This window comes from Phocoena phocoena, chromosome 1 (assembly GCF_963924675.1).
Source record: "Phocoena phocoena chromosome 1, mPhoPho1.1, whole genome shotgun sequence".
Classification (NCBI taxonomy): domain Eukaryota; kingdom Metazoa; phylum Chordata; class Mammalia; order Artiodactyla; family Phocoenidae; genus Phocoena; species Phocoena phocoena.
Genome location: NC_089219.1, coordinates 87,522,497 through 87,541,413, shown reverse-complemented (window position 1 = coordinate 87,541,413; position 18,917 = coordinate 87,522,497). Strand labels below are relative to the sequence as shown.

At 36.8% G+C, this 18,917-nt stretch overlaps 1 protein-coding gene across 1 annotated transcript in view; it reads left to right on the top strand.

The window, feature by feature from the left end:
* The window catches only part of PLPPR5 (phospholipid phosphatase related 5), a 126,167-nt gene extending 119,770 nt beyond the window's left edge, over positions 1-6,397 (top strand). The window contains exon 6 of the mRNA XM_065884367.1: positions 5,654-6,397. Within this exon, the coding sequence (XP_065740439.1) occupies positions 5,654-5,686 (33 nt within the window). The 3' untranslated portion in view covers positions 5,687-6,397. The remainder of the gene's footprint in view (positions 1-5,653) is intronic.
* The last annotated feature ends 12,520 nt before the right edge of the window (positions 6,398-18,917 follow it).

The window sequence follows — 18,917 nt, the reverse complement described above, 5'->3', positions numbered from 1 at the left end:
AAGAGAGTTCAAATGGGGTCCAGAATGAATGTAATAGAAATAGAATTGAAAAGAAGCAAGATGAGCTGGAGCAGATGCACAATTATTGGTTGGGAAATTTCTAAAATGGCCAAAGAAACTTTGTAGTATGAGGGAGGTAGGCCAGGAGGTACATTGGGTTGATGGTTGAGAACATAGTTGTGAATATGGGCTAAAAGTATGTTAGACAGGTCATTAGAGTTAGGGAAGTTAAGAAACTTTAGATAGAGTCCAGGGATACCCACATCCACTAAGGACCATAAACACATTAGTATTAATAGACTTACTTGGAGTTTCATGTCGGTGCATTGGGAAACATTGAGTTACAGTGAAACCCAAGAGTTTATTACACATCTTCTCAATACCTTATGCCCCGTGAAGTTCTAAGCAAGGGAAATAATGTGCAGCTGTTCCCAGAAGTATTTAAACACAGAGATTTTTTTTTTTTTTTTTTTTGGAGAACCATTCAGGATTACTGCTTTTTTAGGCAATGCTCTTTTTACCAGATAAATAATATTTTAAGAATTGATTGTATATACCTGGCAGTGCTCACATTGCTAACTAATCACTTTTCTGTACCTTTTGGCAGTGGTTCTCAGACTGGTGTAAAAGGAAATTCCTGCGAAGAAACAAAACTCTGAACTAATATAAAACTCTGAATTGAAACAGAACCACTATAAAAAAAAGAAATAGTTCCCCAAAAGTCATCTTTCCTGAGAGAACTCTGGTTCTATCACGTTTATCTTTTATGTCTTCACATCCCCAACTTTTTAAAACAAGAAATTGCTTTGATGAACTTTACAATGTTTTGTAGTCTCGTTTGAAGTTCTCTAATAATTTCTTCTAATATGGACCTAACATCATTTCTCTTTTCTAAAATACTCACCAAGTTCACAACCTACCAGGAGGAAAACAATGTGACAAAGTAGAGTCTAAGAGCACACACTTCATATGCTACTGCTTTTCTTCCTTCTCTCTTCTCCTACCCATTTTGCCTTCATCAAGAGACACAGTGAAGGAAGGAAGGAAGCAAATGCAAAATAAAGATAGCCAATATTTGGGAGTATGACATCCATCCACCTTCCCCTGATAAAATGTAGGCTGTGTCTGTAATAATTGTTGATTATTATAGGACCATGATTCCTTATCCTAAATCATTAGTGCTAGGTGTTTTTCAGGATTAAAATATTTTATATTTTAGGGGAAAGTACTGTGTATTCTGTTACACAAGCAGAATCTTGGGCATCACTTTGTAATCAAAGATGGATATTTCCACAGCATAACAGAGTACAAATTGCCTCACAGCTATTCAGGTTTGTTTTTTACCACCAAATGAATTTGTACCAATTTTACCAGAAACATTTGGGTTTTAAAGTTTGTTTGGATATTAGAATTGTAGACTATAGCATTGTGAAATTCCAATCAATTATAAAAATCTTCTTGACTTCATTCTCTCTCCTTTTCTTTCTTTTCTTTTACTTTTTTATCTTGTTTCTCTGGCTTTTACAGACAACTATCGATATAATGATATGTTTGAGTAGAGACAAGGACCTTTGTTCATATCATCTCATTTAATCTTAATAAAAATCTATTCGAATAGGTATTATTATTTCCATTTCACAAATGAGAAAGCTAAGTCTCTGAAAGGTTAAATTGCTTGTGAAAATTTCAGTTGGTACGGAGCCCACCTTCAAACACTTGACATTCACACTACCTGACTCCAGAGTCCACTGTGCCACCCAGCTTCCTTACCAATAGAGCTGAGTACACAAATCATTGAGTTAGCCATCATATGCACAGATCCCATTTTATCCTTAAGTTTAGCATCAAAGCTGATTGCTGATAACCTCCTGTTAAAAAACAAAAGCTGTTTATAATCATCCAGAAAGAACAGAACTGGAACAACATTTAACCTCAGCATTTGGTGCAGCAATATAACAGCATAGAACTTTAAATAGACTAGCACTTTATCCAAGTAAGTCAGTCAATATTTAAATAAACACTGAAATAATATATAAAACACATTTTGTAGGTGTCCCAAATCCAACCTATTGAGAATGGTCAAGAAGAAAATTCACAGGGAAGGTCCTTTAAAGGCTGTCTTGCAAGGCTCTTCAGCTGGATAACGGGAATCAGCCACTGTGAACACCTTCAATTAAGGCAATAAACGTATGTGCGCTAGAGCGCACTGGTGTTGGAGTTGGTTGCAAAGCTAAGGCAAATACAGAAACCGTGTCCTCTTGTGCAGGTTTCCATTACAACGAAAAGGGATTTAGATACCAGGTTGTTTGGGTTGTTATTGTTATTTTTATTCAATATAAAATTTTGTATATATTTATTCAAATATATTTTGTTTTTTCACTGATTTTTTTCACTCATTAATGGGAAATTAGCGTTCTTCAATGAAATAGCCCTTAATAGTAGTGACTATTTTTTGTTTTCTTACCTGAGGTACTCATTTTGCATCTCCCTCTGTATTCTCAAAGAGAAATGGCGGGTGGCAGATCTTGTCAGGTGGCAAGTCATCACCAAATTTTCATGTCATGAGTAAATGACAATTTTGTTTTAAGTAACTTTTTAAAATTCCAAAGCATAATTTATACAACTGGGGGTATAGAATAAATAGGAAAACAGAAATTTTCACATAGAACTTAAGGCTTCAAAAATTGATATGCTAGAGACTTAGAGTATATCAAATTTAAGAATCCAAAACTACTTTTCAGAAACAAGCGCTTGTTTTTCCATGGGACCTCTGCACTCAAGGACTGGATTCAGTATTTTGCTCACTGATTTGCTGTGGACTTGAATGAACACTTTCTAATGGATGTAGCATATTCTAATCTTCAACTCTTTGGACACAAGCTTTGTTATCTCCACTCTAATCCTCTGTATGTATAATTGCACTGATGATTTATATGACCACTTTCTTCTTGTGACTCTGAATTAAGCTTCTATGCATGAGTTTTTGGTATGCCTGCTGAGTGTTTGCACTATCATCTACTAATAAGATTTAGTAGTGCATATTAAGAATTCAGCTGGATTAAAAGGGAAAAATCCTTGTCACCTAGTTTGCTTCATAGGGAGTCCATTCCTCAAGACAGGTGATCTGAAAATATTAAGTGCAATTCTGTTTTTTTAAATATTACTGAGAAAAATGCTGATGAAGTGAGCAATGTCATAACTTCCTGCATAGGAATTATACCATTTGAATATTTCAAATCATGCATTTACATGCATGTAATTGTTATAATATAGAATCATAGAGTCTTCTAGATGGTAAGGACTTTAAGTAATTAGTTTGCCTTTTCTCAAGATTCTTTCAGGGAAAAACTGCTCCTGTGCTAGACGAGAATTCATCTTATTTCTTAAAGCATACTGAGATATAAGGTCCATCCCTTTCAGTCTGTGGTGTGGGTTTATTTGCTCTTAGTGAAATTAATAAACAGATGGCCCCTGTGCTCTCTGTATACTCCTTTAATGTACTTGGAAACTGTTATTAAATTTCCCCTTTATTTTCTCTTCCTTTTGCATAGTCACTTTGTTATTTATTTTCCTCTGTTTACCTAATGACCATCTTTAAATGATTAGCCCCAAGTAGAACCCTTCTAATTCCAGTCAAATAGGAAAAATCAACTCAGAGATTAGAACTTAATTGTGATGTGAAAGTGAAAGGGTACTAATTGGAAAAAGCAGGCATTTCCCCAGAGCCCTGGGATCTAAAAGTGGAGTCAGTCTGGAAACAAACTGTTTACCCTTGAAGTTTAACCTGGTAATGACTTAGCATAAAGAAAGGGGTAATATCATTCAGAATTTATGGGCAGTGAAAGGAAGATCTAGTGGTCACCAAAACGTGCTTTTATTTTATTTATTTTTTATTTTTTTATTTTTTTGCGGTACGCGGGCCTCTCACTGTTGTGGCCTCTCCCGTTGCGGAGCACAGGCTCCGGACGCGCAGGCTCAGCGGCCATGGCTCACGGGCCCAGCAGCTCCGCGGCATGTGGGATCTTCCCAGACCGGGGCACGAACCCGTGTCCCCTGCATCGGCAGGTGGACTCTCAACCACTGCGCCACCAGGGAAGCCCTCTCCTTTGTTTTAATCGCCTTTCCTTTCTTTTCACTGTCACGTCTTCACCCTTTCCCTACCCTCCATTTGCCGCTGACTGATCAATCTTCAATTTATATCTTAACATCTTTCCAGAAATTACTATGTGCTAGGTCCTGTCCAGAGGAGTGCACTCCTGTCAGTTTTGTACTGAAACACTGTATATCAAATTGTTCACAGATTTCAAGTCCCCATGGGGCCACTGGAAATAAAACTATGATGTACTGTTTCCACAGTTCTTACGGCTTTTACTCAGTCATAGTGCATTATATAACTCTGACAAATATTTTTTGTCCTAAAGTCATGCTTGTGCTTTTGGAAGGAAAACTCAAGAAAACTTAGAGATGAACTGTTGAATTTGCCAACATTTTCATCATGCATTTTTTTAAATGGGCAATTAAAGTATCTAAGGTCTTGGCAAGCAGTTAGTAAAAGGGTCTGCATGCTCTGCTCACTACTGATTCTTACTGATACTGTTTTTCTCTAGGCTTAAGTGGGTCGCACCTAGAAAATAATGCCTTAAGCTGTGGTTAGTAATCTCCTTCTAGTTGCAGTTAATATGCCTCAATTCAGTGAAAATGAATTTTAATTTATTCACATACATTCAGAAAATGTTTCAGCTATTTAAAACACCTTAACCTGAAAAGAGCTACACATACACGGAAGAAATCTCATGGCGTGCATTCATTACGTGAAATTCTATTTAGGATGTCTTTGACTTATAAAGAGTCCAAGCTACTATGAAAAACATTCCAAACAGGTAATTTGATGGTAAAACCCTTCCATAATGCTGCTGTTATTGGTTGGGGCTGTCACTTAAGTTAGCTCTTGACATGACCTATATGTGGCATGATTAATTATGTCATGTCGATTTTCCACTGCAGTATTTCAGCAGCCATGGTATGGCCTGTTGCATGTCTGAAACCATTTAAATATTAGCCATTCCGCAGGGTTCCTTTGTACACAATTCAGTTGCTTAAACAAACAACAACAACAAAAAATTTTAAACCTCCTTAAAGAATTTTCTGGTTGAGGTAAACAACAGAGATTGCAGTCTGTAGTCTGGATTCATGCATCAAAAATGAAGTGTTTAAAGGAGATCTTTGTCAACTAGCAAATGCCATTTCAGTCTGAACATTTCACCACTCCTTCTATGCCATCTGTCTCACAGGGAGCAATTAGTCTGAAACTTCAACATGCAGCATTAAAATTCCATTAACACTGAACAGAATATTAACATGCCTGGCATTGCCATTTTTATCTCTCCAAATTTCAGTGTTAATTTTGAATAAGGCAGGTATAACATTTTACTCTATTTGATTAATTAATAATATTGAATAAAATATATAATTAGCAGCCAAATTTATGTAATAATATGTACAACTCATTTGAATAATGCTGTATGCTTTTGCAGTTTAAACACACCTGGGCTACAGTTTTATATGAGGCTAATGATTATTTGTAAAAGCACTGAATCTTTTACAAAGCCAGTTTTTCCAGGGCTCTGACTTTGTAATTCTTTTCTTTTTGCAGAACCACATCACTGCCTTCGCAGAAGTCACATGATATTGAAGCAGATGGTCTTTCACTGCATTGGACATCGTCCCTTTTCACCATCCATTCATAACACCCAGAGTGTGTTTGATGACGAAAACGTTTATCAAGTTGTCTAATCATTTTTATAATTTAAAAATCAGTGTCAACTTATCTGTTTCCCCCACTAGACTGTGAGCTCCTCAAGGGCAGGACTGTGTCTTTCTTCTCTGTCTCCCCAGCACCTATAACAAAGCCTCACACAGAGTAGGTTCAATAAAAAATGATGACCAATGAACAAAAATTAATTCTGAAATAAAACATTCACTTCAGTTTCTCACAGAATCACTGAGACCATGTGAAAAGAAACCTCTACGCGAGTCGTATTTGTGTAAGAAGTCCCTCTATTTTGAGCTAGTCAAGCTTTTTAATTTTTCATGTATCTTCTATTCGGCAGCACACCATGTTTCATTTGAAGTGGACTTTGAAAGTCATGGGGGTTTTTATTTCATTATTCAGCATGACTTATTTCCATTCTAACAGATTTCAGTGTGTGAAATTACTTTACTTTTAGAAAGTATGTTCTGTACTAAAATAATGTTTGCACATAATATTATGCTATATTTCACTTAAAATACCATTCATACTATAAATTCTAAGACTGGTGCTTCTGCTTTTGAAGGGGAAAATGCCAATTTTTACTGTAATAAGTAATGTATCATAATTAAAAATTATTTATTTGGATTTTTGTTCCCGACAGTTGTGGTTTAATTGTTGACTTGTAGTTTTTGAATTCAGGCAGTGTTTAGGAGAGTCAAAGTGACTAAATCCTTAACAATGATACCTATTTATTGAGCATTTTTCCACTGATAATTGTCTCAAGAGTGGTCTAAGGCTCCATTCTCTTACTAGTCAAGTTTCCAGATAATTTAAATAGCAAAGAACCACACCCTGACAGCGCAGTTTAAATTATATAAAAGTAAGAAATGTAGTTAATGTATTTTACTTTGCGTATGTGTAGTACGTTATAGTTTACAAAGTACATTTTCATTTATTAGTTCATTTAATCTTCACAGTAACCCTGGGTAAACATTAAGAGTTTGGCTTTAGTGTTACAGATGAGAAAAATAAAGACAACGCAGGTTAAATAATGTGCCCAATTCCATACAACTAGTAAGAGGCAGTTAAAGTTTAAATTTAGATTTTCTGACCCTAGTAGTCTTTTTAAATATGCCACAGCTGCCATATCATTTTGGACACATCGAGGCCTTTCAGAGGTCAACGGAGTCTGGGCAACTATCTGCACTTCAAAAAATGAAGACATGCCAAAATAAAGTTATAAAAGTTATGCTGTATTTTAAACATTTGTGTTTTAAGAACGAACACTTTTCAAAGCACAACAATATACTAGCCAATTTATAATCCTATTTTAAAATAACGTCAAGAGTCTAGATGTGAGGTCTTTTGTAAAGTCAAAACCTAAATCAGATGTCTCTCCTGCAACCCTCACCCCCATGCCCTAACCCCACCCCTCAGGAGAGGCCCTGAGGGACTTCCCTTACACTGAGCATGTGGAATTAGGATGAAAATCATAATATAAGGAAAATAAATTGGACTCTGAGAAAACCATGCAATGTACTGCTCAACAATAACTTTGTGATTTTCAAAGCTACGCAGAGTAGCTTTGTCTTATATGAGAAGTGGTTAATTGACTGAGAAGATTCTTCCCAACCTTGATAGAGCTAAAGGAAATAAACTTTTAATTTTCTCTGTGATTTTAACAGAAATCAGAAAACAAATATAACCAAAGACTTGTCCATTACTCCCAAATTAGATGTTACTTACTCTTTTTCATCACCATGGGAGTTAAAGCACTTTTAGTAGGGCCAGAAAAAAAAACAAACAAACAGAAAATTCACGTTTCTGCCTTTCAGACTTCTCTAGAAAATTCAGTTCCGGTAGAAATTTAGAACACTAAAAAAGCTTGGAATGCCTTTGACCCTCATTAAAGACTTTTTAGGCAATAACAGTGATGGGGAATTCACTTACTGGCAATGAAAGTGGAGGGAATGATCATAATATCTTAGGAGGCAGGATTACAAGTAAGACTTAAAGAGATCTGTTCTCTTGGTTCTAGCATCAGTCTTCAAGGAATCAATTAGTCACATTTTTCTTGTTGGAAGCCTTAGCTATATATTATATATAAATGTATCTTTGTACCTGGTTAAACCTGGTCTGAATGCAGGAGTTATAAATTCCTCAGAAATCCACATTTAAACCAGGATCAGAGTAAGGTCATCTGTCATATTTAAATGTCATGGACCCAAGATTGTGCAGTGAATGATCCTGCCATGAGGGAAATTCAGAAAGATAAAAAGGATACACATGCATAAGGCAAAAAGTCAGCAAAGAGCCCTTAACCATGATGCTGTTACTGAGAATAATGATAAAACTCATTTAAGAAAATATTCATTTGTAAATATGTACATAGGTAGTCTAGTGAAAGCAGGCAAACACATGTCTTTCTGATAAAAACATCTTTTTATTCTAGTTACTTGGGGCCCAGGTCAGTATAAATTGGTCAGCCTGAAAATTTCAGTAGTCTCTGTTTGCATGGCAGAAATTCTGCACATGTTTTATCTGATTCCTAAGATTATCTAAAAGGATCTTTTATGTTAAAAGAGAGGTGAAACTTCTTTGACAGACTTTGTCTATTCCACTTCTAACTGGGCCTCTCTTTTCTCAGGATCTATCCTAGCCAAATATCTCAGTTCCACTTACCATACAGTTTCCTTTGTGAAAGAGCAGTAGGGGAGGAAATAATTCTCTGCTGTGTATTGTATTTTTCAAATAAAATTTAAAAACTAAATTAAAAAAAATAAGTTTGATTTTTTTTCCCCAGGTATTAATTCTTTCTTGGGGGTAGAGGAATAAAGAATGCTGGCTATCCTGATGGAAGTCAGATTGCCAGAGCGACTGGAGAATGTTTGGAAGGGGATCATAGTGGTTCAGATTGGACCAGTTCTTTGGGCAGCTAAAAGACCCTCTGCATCCCATGGGCCATCCTGGGATCTCACCAACTTCCTTATTTACAAATCACAACTCCCTGGAGACAATATGGGATACTGAGCAGGTACACAATCTACTACATAATCTGCCGCCTATGTATGAGCAAGATGCTAAAGACTAGTTGTAAATGACCTTGTGATGCCGAAAGCTCGGCTTCTCTGTACACAGTTGCTGAATCAAATCTTGGAGACAGAGTTTTGGGTGAAGTAGAAAAGAGTAGCTTTATTACTTTGCCAGGCAAAGGGGACACAGTGGGCTCCTGCCTCGAAAAATTATGTGCCCCCCCTTGGAGAAGATAGAAGTTTTGTTTGTTTTGTTTTATTTTGCGGTACGTGGGTCCCTCACTGTTGTTGCCTCTCCCGTTGTGGAGCACAGGCTCCGGCCGCGCAGGCTCAGCGGCCATGGCTCACGAGCCCAGCTTCTCCGCAGCATATGGGATCTTCCTGGACCAGGGCACGAACCCGTGTCCCCTGCATCGGCAGGCAGACTCGCAACCACTGCGCTACCAGGGAAGCCCAATGAGAAGTTTTATAGTAATTATTCAAAAAGGGTGTGATCAGCTCATGGATATTCTTCTAATGGGTTCGTGGGTAGGTAAGTAGGAGTCAGCATCATCAACCTTCAGGTCCAACTGGTCTGGGGTCTACATGCTTGTGTGCAGCATGCCATCGTTAATCCTTAACTTCTCCCACCTGGAGGGGGTTTCAGTATCTGCAAAATAGTTCAAAGATATTGTTGTGTGTATCCGTTAATGGGGAAACAGGACCTTGCCCCAAGGCTGCTCGACTGTTTGTTTCTCCCTGGTCTCGCATCCCCTCCCTTCGCTAATTAACAACTGCTTGGATCTACCCATTGGAACTCAGGGAAGGTCATGGAGGCTGAATGAAGGCTGTTTCCTGTCATCAAAGAAACGGGGGACACAGAAACGTTTTGTGCCTAGGAGCCCCACGGGACCATGCTCAGTATCACTTGTTCCTGCCTCTAGGGTACCATTTATTAACTTTTTATTTTATACTCTAAAAAGTTTCCCTGGACATATACCAAATGGTTCTATTTACACCTTACAAACATTGATCTCACATTTGGCAGGCATGGTCTTTCTAATGAGTTTTGTGAGTTATGATTCTTTAAAAATATCAATTAAGGAAATTTATTCCAGATTTTAAATGAATGATTCTCTCCCAAGAAGTAAAAATAAAAGTATTCAAATTCTTCTTTCCTGTCTCCTTCACTTTAGATCATAGTTGGTTCTTGGTCTGATAGAGCCTCAGGACATGATCAAGGTGTAGTAAAAATTAAATTTGCTCTCACCACCCCAAGATTGTGAGCCATGAATGGATTATAGGATCTAAATTCTAAACTCACACTGCCATTTTCAAATCTGTGGACTTGCTCACAAGGACCTCCAGACAAAAAGAAATACAGATGAGTGGGCATGAAACCACCTCCAACAATCAGACAAAAACTGAAAGTTTACGTCTCAAAGATGCCAATATTAACGAGGGTGATTCTTACGCCATCCTTTGGCCTGTTGACCTTCATATTACTGCATTTATAAATTCATTTCCATTTTCATTTTGCACTGAAATACTATCACTTGTAGAAAAGGGGAAAAAGTTTTTTTCTTCCCAGGAGGAAAACAAGAGGTGCATTTTAAAATTGATATTTAAAAAAGGTGTATTTTAAAATTGAGGAAAAGAGGTGTATTTTAAATTTGATATTTAAAAAAGAAAAAGAAAAACCTTTCCAAAATATTGATACATTTTGAGTATTAATCAGATTTCCCTAGAGATATTGTTCTTACTCAAAAAGGCCTTTAGGCCTTCACTCATTCAGCAAATATTATAGAGAGATTCTGTACACCAGATAATTTGCAGTGTGTCGACTAAACAGTGGTTAGAAAGAGAGACATGGTCCCTACTCCTCCAGGATGGATAGATCAGCAGCTCTGACGCTGATGGTGCCCTAAGAGGTCTGTTTAAAGTTAAGGTGGTAGAATTGGCTTGGAGTTTACCAGCTACCTACTCTTGGGACTAAGCAAAAGACATTTTTATAGATTACAGCAACAGCTAAAGTTAATTTTAAAAACCTTTGCCTCTATAAATGACTCTGTACTATTTATTGCTGAGCTTTAAAAAATGTCAAATGCCATAATAATAAGCAAATACTATTCTCACAAATCTATGGTTTAGCCGAGCCATTTTTCTAGTCTGAGCTGGGTTCATTCATGCATCCGTGACCAGGTTGACAGCTCTGTTGATCTTGGCTGGGCGTTCTCCAATGTATGGGGATCATCTGGATGCAGGCTAATCTAGGATGGCTTCGCTTGGGACAACTGAAATTTTCTCTGCATGGTCTCTCCTTCAGACTAGCTAAGCTGCTTCACATAGGGGCCAAGTTAGAGCAGAAACATGCAAGGCTCTGGCACATTATCAATTTCATCTCATTCAGTTGAGATGGGCCAAGGCAAGTCCCAAGGCCAGCCATTTCCCAAGGAGTGAGGGAGGAGCTGCAAAGGCACACTGCAGAGGGATGGACACAAAGATGGGTGGAGAACAAGGGCCATTTGTGCATTCAATCTACCATAGACTTCCTGCAGCTAGACCTTAAAAATGTTCAAGCAGAGCCTAACTGAACTGAGTTCCTCAATGTGCTGAGCACGGATTTATTCTGATAAGCATGAGAAACTCACAAATGACAATAGAGAGCAAGCTCATTGTATCTGACCCAGAATGCACCTCCCCAATCTCCAGCCAAACCCCCAAAATGCCTTTGAAATAAACTGACTAGAGAACTGTCCACCCGGTACTTAACTGAGAGCCATGGGGAGCTTGCTGAAACCCTCCTAGATTCTCCCAGAAAGCCTTCCTAGCTCTTCTCCTGTAGGCACATAAGAAAGAGAGAGAAGGAGAAAAAACATCTGAGCAAAAAGAGTAGGGAAGAGATTGAAGCAAAAGAATAAAACCTGAAAAAAAGAAAGAGACTAATTGAAATATAAGACCATGTTCTGATACATTAATTGTGTGCTTGCATGTGTGCGTGTGTGTGCGTGCGCACGCTTGCTTTGTACAACTCTGATGTTTAAAACTTGTTACCATGGTGCTATGGACTTAATATTCATGCCCCCCCCAAATTCATACATTGAAACCTGAATCCCCAACGTGATGGTATTTGGAGATGGAGACTTCGGGAAGTAATTAGATCACAAGGGTGGAGCCCTCTTGATGTTAGTGGCCTTATAAGAGAGCTTGCTCCGTTTCTTGCTGCTCTCCACCATGTGCGGATATGAGAAGACAGCTGTCCACAAACCAGGAAGATGGCTCTCCTCAGATACCAGGTCTGCAGGCACCTTGATCTTGGACTTCACAGCCTCTAGGCTAGTGAGAAATAACTAGACCTCAGATACCAGGTCTGCTGTTACCCAGTCTACGGTATTCTGTTATAGCAGCCCAAACTATATAAGACACATGGTTCAAGTAAATAACACCACATCGCCAACAACAGTGTTCAAATTATATTTACTGTGGTGTAACTGAGTATTTGCACAAAGTACCATGTTTCTGCTAACTCTTCAGTTCATAAATTACTAGGTAAATAACACCTGCACATAATGATCGGTGACCAATCATATCACTTTTTTGAAGTCTGTCAGTGTTCACTGCACGTGTGTTATTCTGTTCACACACAGACAGCAAAGCATGCAGTTGTGTTGACCCCTTATCTCCCAGTGACAAATCCATGGGACATTTTCAAAAATGCATAATTAAAAGGGGAAACTGGCCAATAAAGACAGAAGGGCAGTAAAGAAGAAAAGGTGATAATGCTGAAAAGGAAATTCAAATCAAACATAAATGGCATAAAAGAAGATATAGCTGACCATGGGAATGTTGAGTGCAGCCAGAGAAATTGAGTAAAAGTGAGTTTATTGACAAAAATAAAGAATGAGATTGTGATGAAAATGAAGGTATCCCAGAGAAGTGATTCTGACCAAAAACATCGCATTAAAGGAACTCTTGGAGATATTTTCACAACATTGAAAGTTCAAAGGATAAATTATTGGTAAACTTAGAAAGGAGTATGACAATTAGCCAAGGTAGAGAGAAAATAACCACTCTATGCAGTAAGTTATATGACAGGAAGAAAGCAGCAAGCACTGTTCAGGCTGCTATGGATAAATTTTTTACAAAGAAATAAAAGATTTAATTCAAAATGTTTCCATCATTTTAAATTACAGTGTACTAAATAAATATTAGTTTTGCTAATTTTTTCACTTCCCTACATATTTAAAATTGACAGTAAGGGAGCTTTTAATGTTTTGACCAAGAAATAAAGGGAGCAGATTAACTGTAATATTCCCCATCGTTTATTAAGACCTTTTTGCATTGGTTCAGTTTGCATGGTCATTTTATGTTTTATGGTCCCACACTACTGTGCAAAGACTGCCTATCTATCTATCTGTCTGTCTATGTGTATATATACACACACACATATAGCTACAACTGTCTATATAGAGAGACCTGTATATAAACACAGAGAAAGAGATATATCTAAAATCCCTAATATATATATAACACAAAGTTTTCTTTTTAAAAGAAATGTTATTTATACTTTATTAATACATAAGAACTTTGTAATCTCATAATTGTTCATTATTAGGTCTCTTTTTTTAACTTTTTTACTTTTCTTATTGAAGTATAGTTGATTTACAACATAGTGTTAGTTTCAGGGGTACAGCATAGTGATTCAGTTATGCATATACATATGTGTATATAAATACATATATATTCTTTTTCAGAATCTTTTCCCTTATAGGTTATTACACAATATTGAGTATAGTTCCCTGTGCTATAAGTAGGTCTTTGTTGGTTATATGTTTTATATATGGTAGTGTGTATAAATTAATAGCAATCTCCTAATTTATCCCTCCCCCACCCCCTTTCCCCTTAGATTTCTTTTTATTGTGATTATAGAGATCCAATGGGAAAGGGAGTCACTTATTTTTATATGATCAAATTAAGAAATACTGGTCACATCAGTGGATAGAAACGCATTTGTATTAGAGTGCTATCTCAGCTATTCAGACTCCTCAGTAGAAGGTGTAGAAGAGAGACCAAGAAAAGTGATTTTTTTTCCAAATAACTCAAGCTTGATAATTTAGGTAATTTTTCTAGATTATATTGTGCACATTCTAGCTCACATACGTAATTTAACCCACCCAGCATTTTCCCACCCAGCCTTTTGAACATGAATCATTTTTGTTGCTCTAATAAAGTAAAGCTCTTGGGAGTTATAAAGAGCTATGTAGAGGACTTTGTTCCCTTGATCTAAAGAAGTTAAGAAGTTATGATTCTTGATATTTTTTTCCTATTCACCTTCTTATGGCTTTCTCTGCACTCTGCTGTTAATTCTCATTATTTCTTGAATTTATCTCTCTTAGCAACCTTCTCACCCATTTTCATTTTGCTATTGTATTGTCATCTCAGGCTGCCATAACAGAATACCACAGGCTGGGTGGCTTAAACCACAGAAATTTATATTCTCACAGTTCTGGAGCCTGGAAGTTCAAGATCAAGGTGCCAGCAAGACTGGTGTCTGGTGAGGCCTCTCTTCCTGGGTTGTAGACAGCTGCCTTCTCACTGTGTCTTCATATGGCCTTCCCTTCGTGCACACATAGGGAAAGAGGGAGATCTGATATCTCTTCCTCTTCTCACAAAGACATCAGTTCTATCAGGTTAGGCCCCACTCTTATGACCTCATTTAACCTTAATTATCTCCCCAAAGATCCTATCTCCAAATACAGTCACATTGGAGATTAGGGTTTCAACATATGAATTTTGGGCAGAACACAATTTAGGTCCTAACAGCTATCCACTGCCTTAAAATTTCATCTCCTGCAGCTGTGTCCTACAGAAGAACTGAAGAATGCCAACAGAACACAGATAATCATAGTGCTATTATATGTAAAATTAAGTCCATTAGGCTAAAGTGGACTCAACTCTCTTATGAAATAAAATGTGAGGGCTTTTTTCACTATTGTTACTCTGACTTATTTGCTGTGCCACCAATCATCAAAAGTGAGGCCATGATTATATATGTGATGTAGATAAGTACATCTTAAATTAGGGTATTTTTTTTCTCACTGCTAAAAGTGAAGAAGTATAACATGAGATTTCTGGATGTTATCCTAAGTCATAATCTGTAAGAACTCAGATGTCAGATCATCATGTTTGCTCTCTTAGAAAATTCTTTTAGCATATGGTTCAATATTAATACATTTTTATTATAAATGAAATTTCAACTTTTGAGAACATAAATTGCAATGACTGAAAGTAAAACTTCAATGCTACGAAAATTTCAAGCTTTCTTGGCTAGCTTGCTTTACCTGTGATATGGTGCTTTGTGCTAGGAAATCAACTTGTATGTTATACCAGATAAGCCAAATGATATAGACTTGGTATTTTTTAAATGGGAAATTCATTATACATATGGTAACAATATCTGGGATCACATCCCTACCATTTTAGATGCCTTTATATTTATTCTGAATACTTGGTCCTAATTTTGAAATGCTAAAGACATATGGACATAACAGCTGGACCACCATCAATTGAGACTAACACTGTTCACTTTGACAATATATATTTTACAAAGATAATATTGCAATTTCTCATCTCCCATTGTTTTTCATTATTGCTGGCTCTTTCTAATTCAACAGATTTCCAGGAACATTGTAAGGATATCAGAAGCAATAGTAAGGAAAATTATCTTCAATCCAGGTTAATCTAGATGTAGTCATAGAATTGTTATACACTATTTATACCCTTACATAAGCTCACGGTATTTATTTTTGAATTGTGTCCCCCTAAAATTAATATGTTGAAGTCCTAGCCCCAAGCATATCAGAATGTGACTTTATTTGGAAATAGAGTAGTTGTAGATATCATTAGTTAAGATGAGGTCAAACTGGAGTAGAATGGATCCCCAATCCAATAAGACTGGTGTCCTTATAGGAAGGGGAAATTTGGAAACGGCCAAACACACATAGGGAGAATGCTATGTTAAGATGAAAGCAGAGAGCTAAACCAACTATACTTCAATAAAAAGAAAAACAAGATAAAAGCAGAGACTGAGGTGATGCTTCTGCTTGCCAGGGAACTCCAAAAACTGCCAGCAAACAGACAGAAGCTGGCGAGAGGAATGGAACAAATTCTTCCTCACAGCCTTCAGAAGGAACCAACTTTGCAGACATCTTGATTTCAGATTTCTAGCCCCCAGAACTGTAAAACAATAAATTGTTCTTGTTTATGCCACCCAGTTTGTAGTACACAGCCGTAACAAAATAATACACCTATTTACTATCTATAGTACTCTGGGATAGTGGAAAAGACACAGGCAGAACCAGGTTTGAATCTTGGCCTCTCCACTGCCAGCCCTGTGATTCAGACCACACTATTTATACATACTAAACTCTGCATTAGTTAGGTTACACTAGATTTTACTACAGTAACAGTCAGCCCTCAAATATCAGCCCAAAGTAATTATTGTTTATTTCCTGTTTACACAGTATATCTACCAAGGATTACTTGGAGGCTTTAATCTATTTCATAGCCCTCCTAAATTTGAGACCTAGGCTGGCAGAGAAGACACTATTTGGAACTTAGGCATTAACTCTGGCAGAGGGGAAGAAAAAACAGTGATGAGTGTGCCTGGCTCTTAAACAGTCTACCCCACTAAGACATACATTACTTCTGCTCACCTTTCATTGACCAAAGCAGACAGACCATGCTTGACCATATTTTAATGCAACAAAGTGTATCCAGAAAGGACAAGCCAGCACCATATATCTCTAAACAGTCTTAATGGCAAGCCAATAGAAGTGACATGATTATGAACTGAGACTAATTAATTAAACCTTTCATATTTTCATTCAACAATGTTTATACAGACTCTACTGTGTGTCAAGTACTATCCCAGATAATAACACACAAGACAAAACCCCTCTGTCCAGCGAGTTTTCATTTTATTGGAGGAATTGGTAAAATAAAGAAGAATGTAAATGTGTAATATAATTTCAGATATTTATAAGTGTTACAAAAGAAAGTGAAGCAGATGAGGGCTATTGAGAAACACTGGAGTGGGGAGACAGTGCTAGGGTCAATATTTTAGGCAATGAGTATAAATTTCCTAGCATGGTGCATAGCAATTGTAGGCACCCAGAAAATGTTTCTTTTCTTTCCCCAACACCCTAGATCATTAGCATCAACAACAGAGGACAAAGTGAATTTTGTGCCTATTAAATTATACAACATAGAAAAAAAGATTAAAATGCCTAATTCTGGCAAGGATGTAATATAACTGATACAAGCATATATTTCTGCTGGCAGTGTAAATCCCTTTGGAGAGCAATTTGGCAATATGTTTCATGATCCACTAAAATGCTCATAACCCTGACTCAATAATTTCATTCCTGTGAATCTGTCTCCAAAAGTAATATAATTTAATAATCACAAAGATGATTGTTGCAGTATTATTTGTGATATAAAAAACAACCTGAATATATAGCAATAGGGGAATGCTTAGATGGATTATGGCTTAGCAACTATATAGAATATTATGTAGTCATTAAAATGATAATTATGCACATTGTGTAAGCAACAGGAAAAATGTTTATGATATAATTTTAAGTTAAAAAGGATGCAAATTATACCCTGTAATTACTGTGATGTAAAAATCATATATGTAAATGCATAAGATTAAAGAGAACAGAGAAAAGTGAAGTCTAGAATGAGCAAATTCTTAGCAGTTAAAAAATATATTTCAGTCACTGTGTTACCTTTATCAAATGTTTAACAAGCACTTTCACAGTAGTATTGTTTATGTAATTGTTACTGAGTCCAGGCTTGTACTGCTTGCTGTGCCACAGGCCAATAAATCGAGAGAGGAGTTGCTGGGACAAGGAATAGAGACTTCGTTTGGAAAGCCAGCAGGCCAAGAAGATGGTGGACTAGTGTCCCAAAGAACCATCTTCCCTGAGTTAGAATTCAGGCTTCTATTATACTAAAAGGGGAGGGGGTAAAGTTCTGCTTCCAGTCAGACTCTGGAAGGGATGTGTTAATTTCTTCCTTACTGCTGTCATTCACAGATGAGCCTGGTCAGGAGGCTTCCTGTGAGCTAAACAAAGGTATTTTAGCTTAATATTCATTTCATTGGAGACAGTGTTCCCAGAGATGGGTCATTATGTATAACTTAAGCTTATAGGCCACATCCCTTTAGCAATTAACTTGTAGCAAAAGCAATAGAATACAAAGGGTAAAGTAATTTGTTCTTCCCTCTTATATAATGAATTCAAAATTATAATTAAAAGGGCCATGGAGAACAATGCCTCCGCACTCCATGGATCTAATCTTGAATGAAATCCTAACACGTATGTGCTCTAATCTGACCAAATGTTATCCTTTCCTAATTTATAATCCTAAAATTAGCATTTTTATTATTTCTATATTACATTACTATTGTAAATGATGTCCTATATATTAAACAAATATAATTCTTAAGTTTGGTGAATGATGCAATCACCCAGAGCTTATTTTTAATACATTACAATAAAATGTGGATTTTAAATTTTAAGATATTTGAGATCTTAATTGTTGAAGTTTGGGGGGGAAAGAAATGTCTATTGCTTAAAAGCAGATTATTAACTAAGGCCAGTAGTTCTCTAACAGGAGGTCAATTTTGTCCCCAGAGAATGTTTGACAATGTTTAGAGAAATGGTCACAACTTGGGGGAGGGGAGTGTGCTACTGGCATCCAGGGACTAGAGACCAGGGATATGGATAAACATTCTACTATGTACAGGACAGCTCCCACAACAAAGAATTATCTGGCCCAAAATGTCATTAGTGCCCAGGTTGAGAAACCCTGGGGTAAGCAGTGAGAAGAATACAAGCTGAACAGTACAGAAACCCAACTTTTAGTTTTATTTCCACTGCTAAAAGAATGACCTTGAGCTAGCTACTTAAACTCAATCCCTCAATTTACTTATTTGTAAAAAGGAGATGAATAATTTTTTTAACATCTTTATTGGGGTATAATTGCTTTACAATGGGGTGTTAGTTTCTGCTTTATAACAAAGTGAATCAGTTATACATATACATATGTTCCCATACCTTTTCCCTCTTGCATCTCCCTCCCTCCCA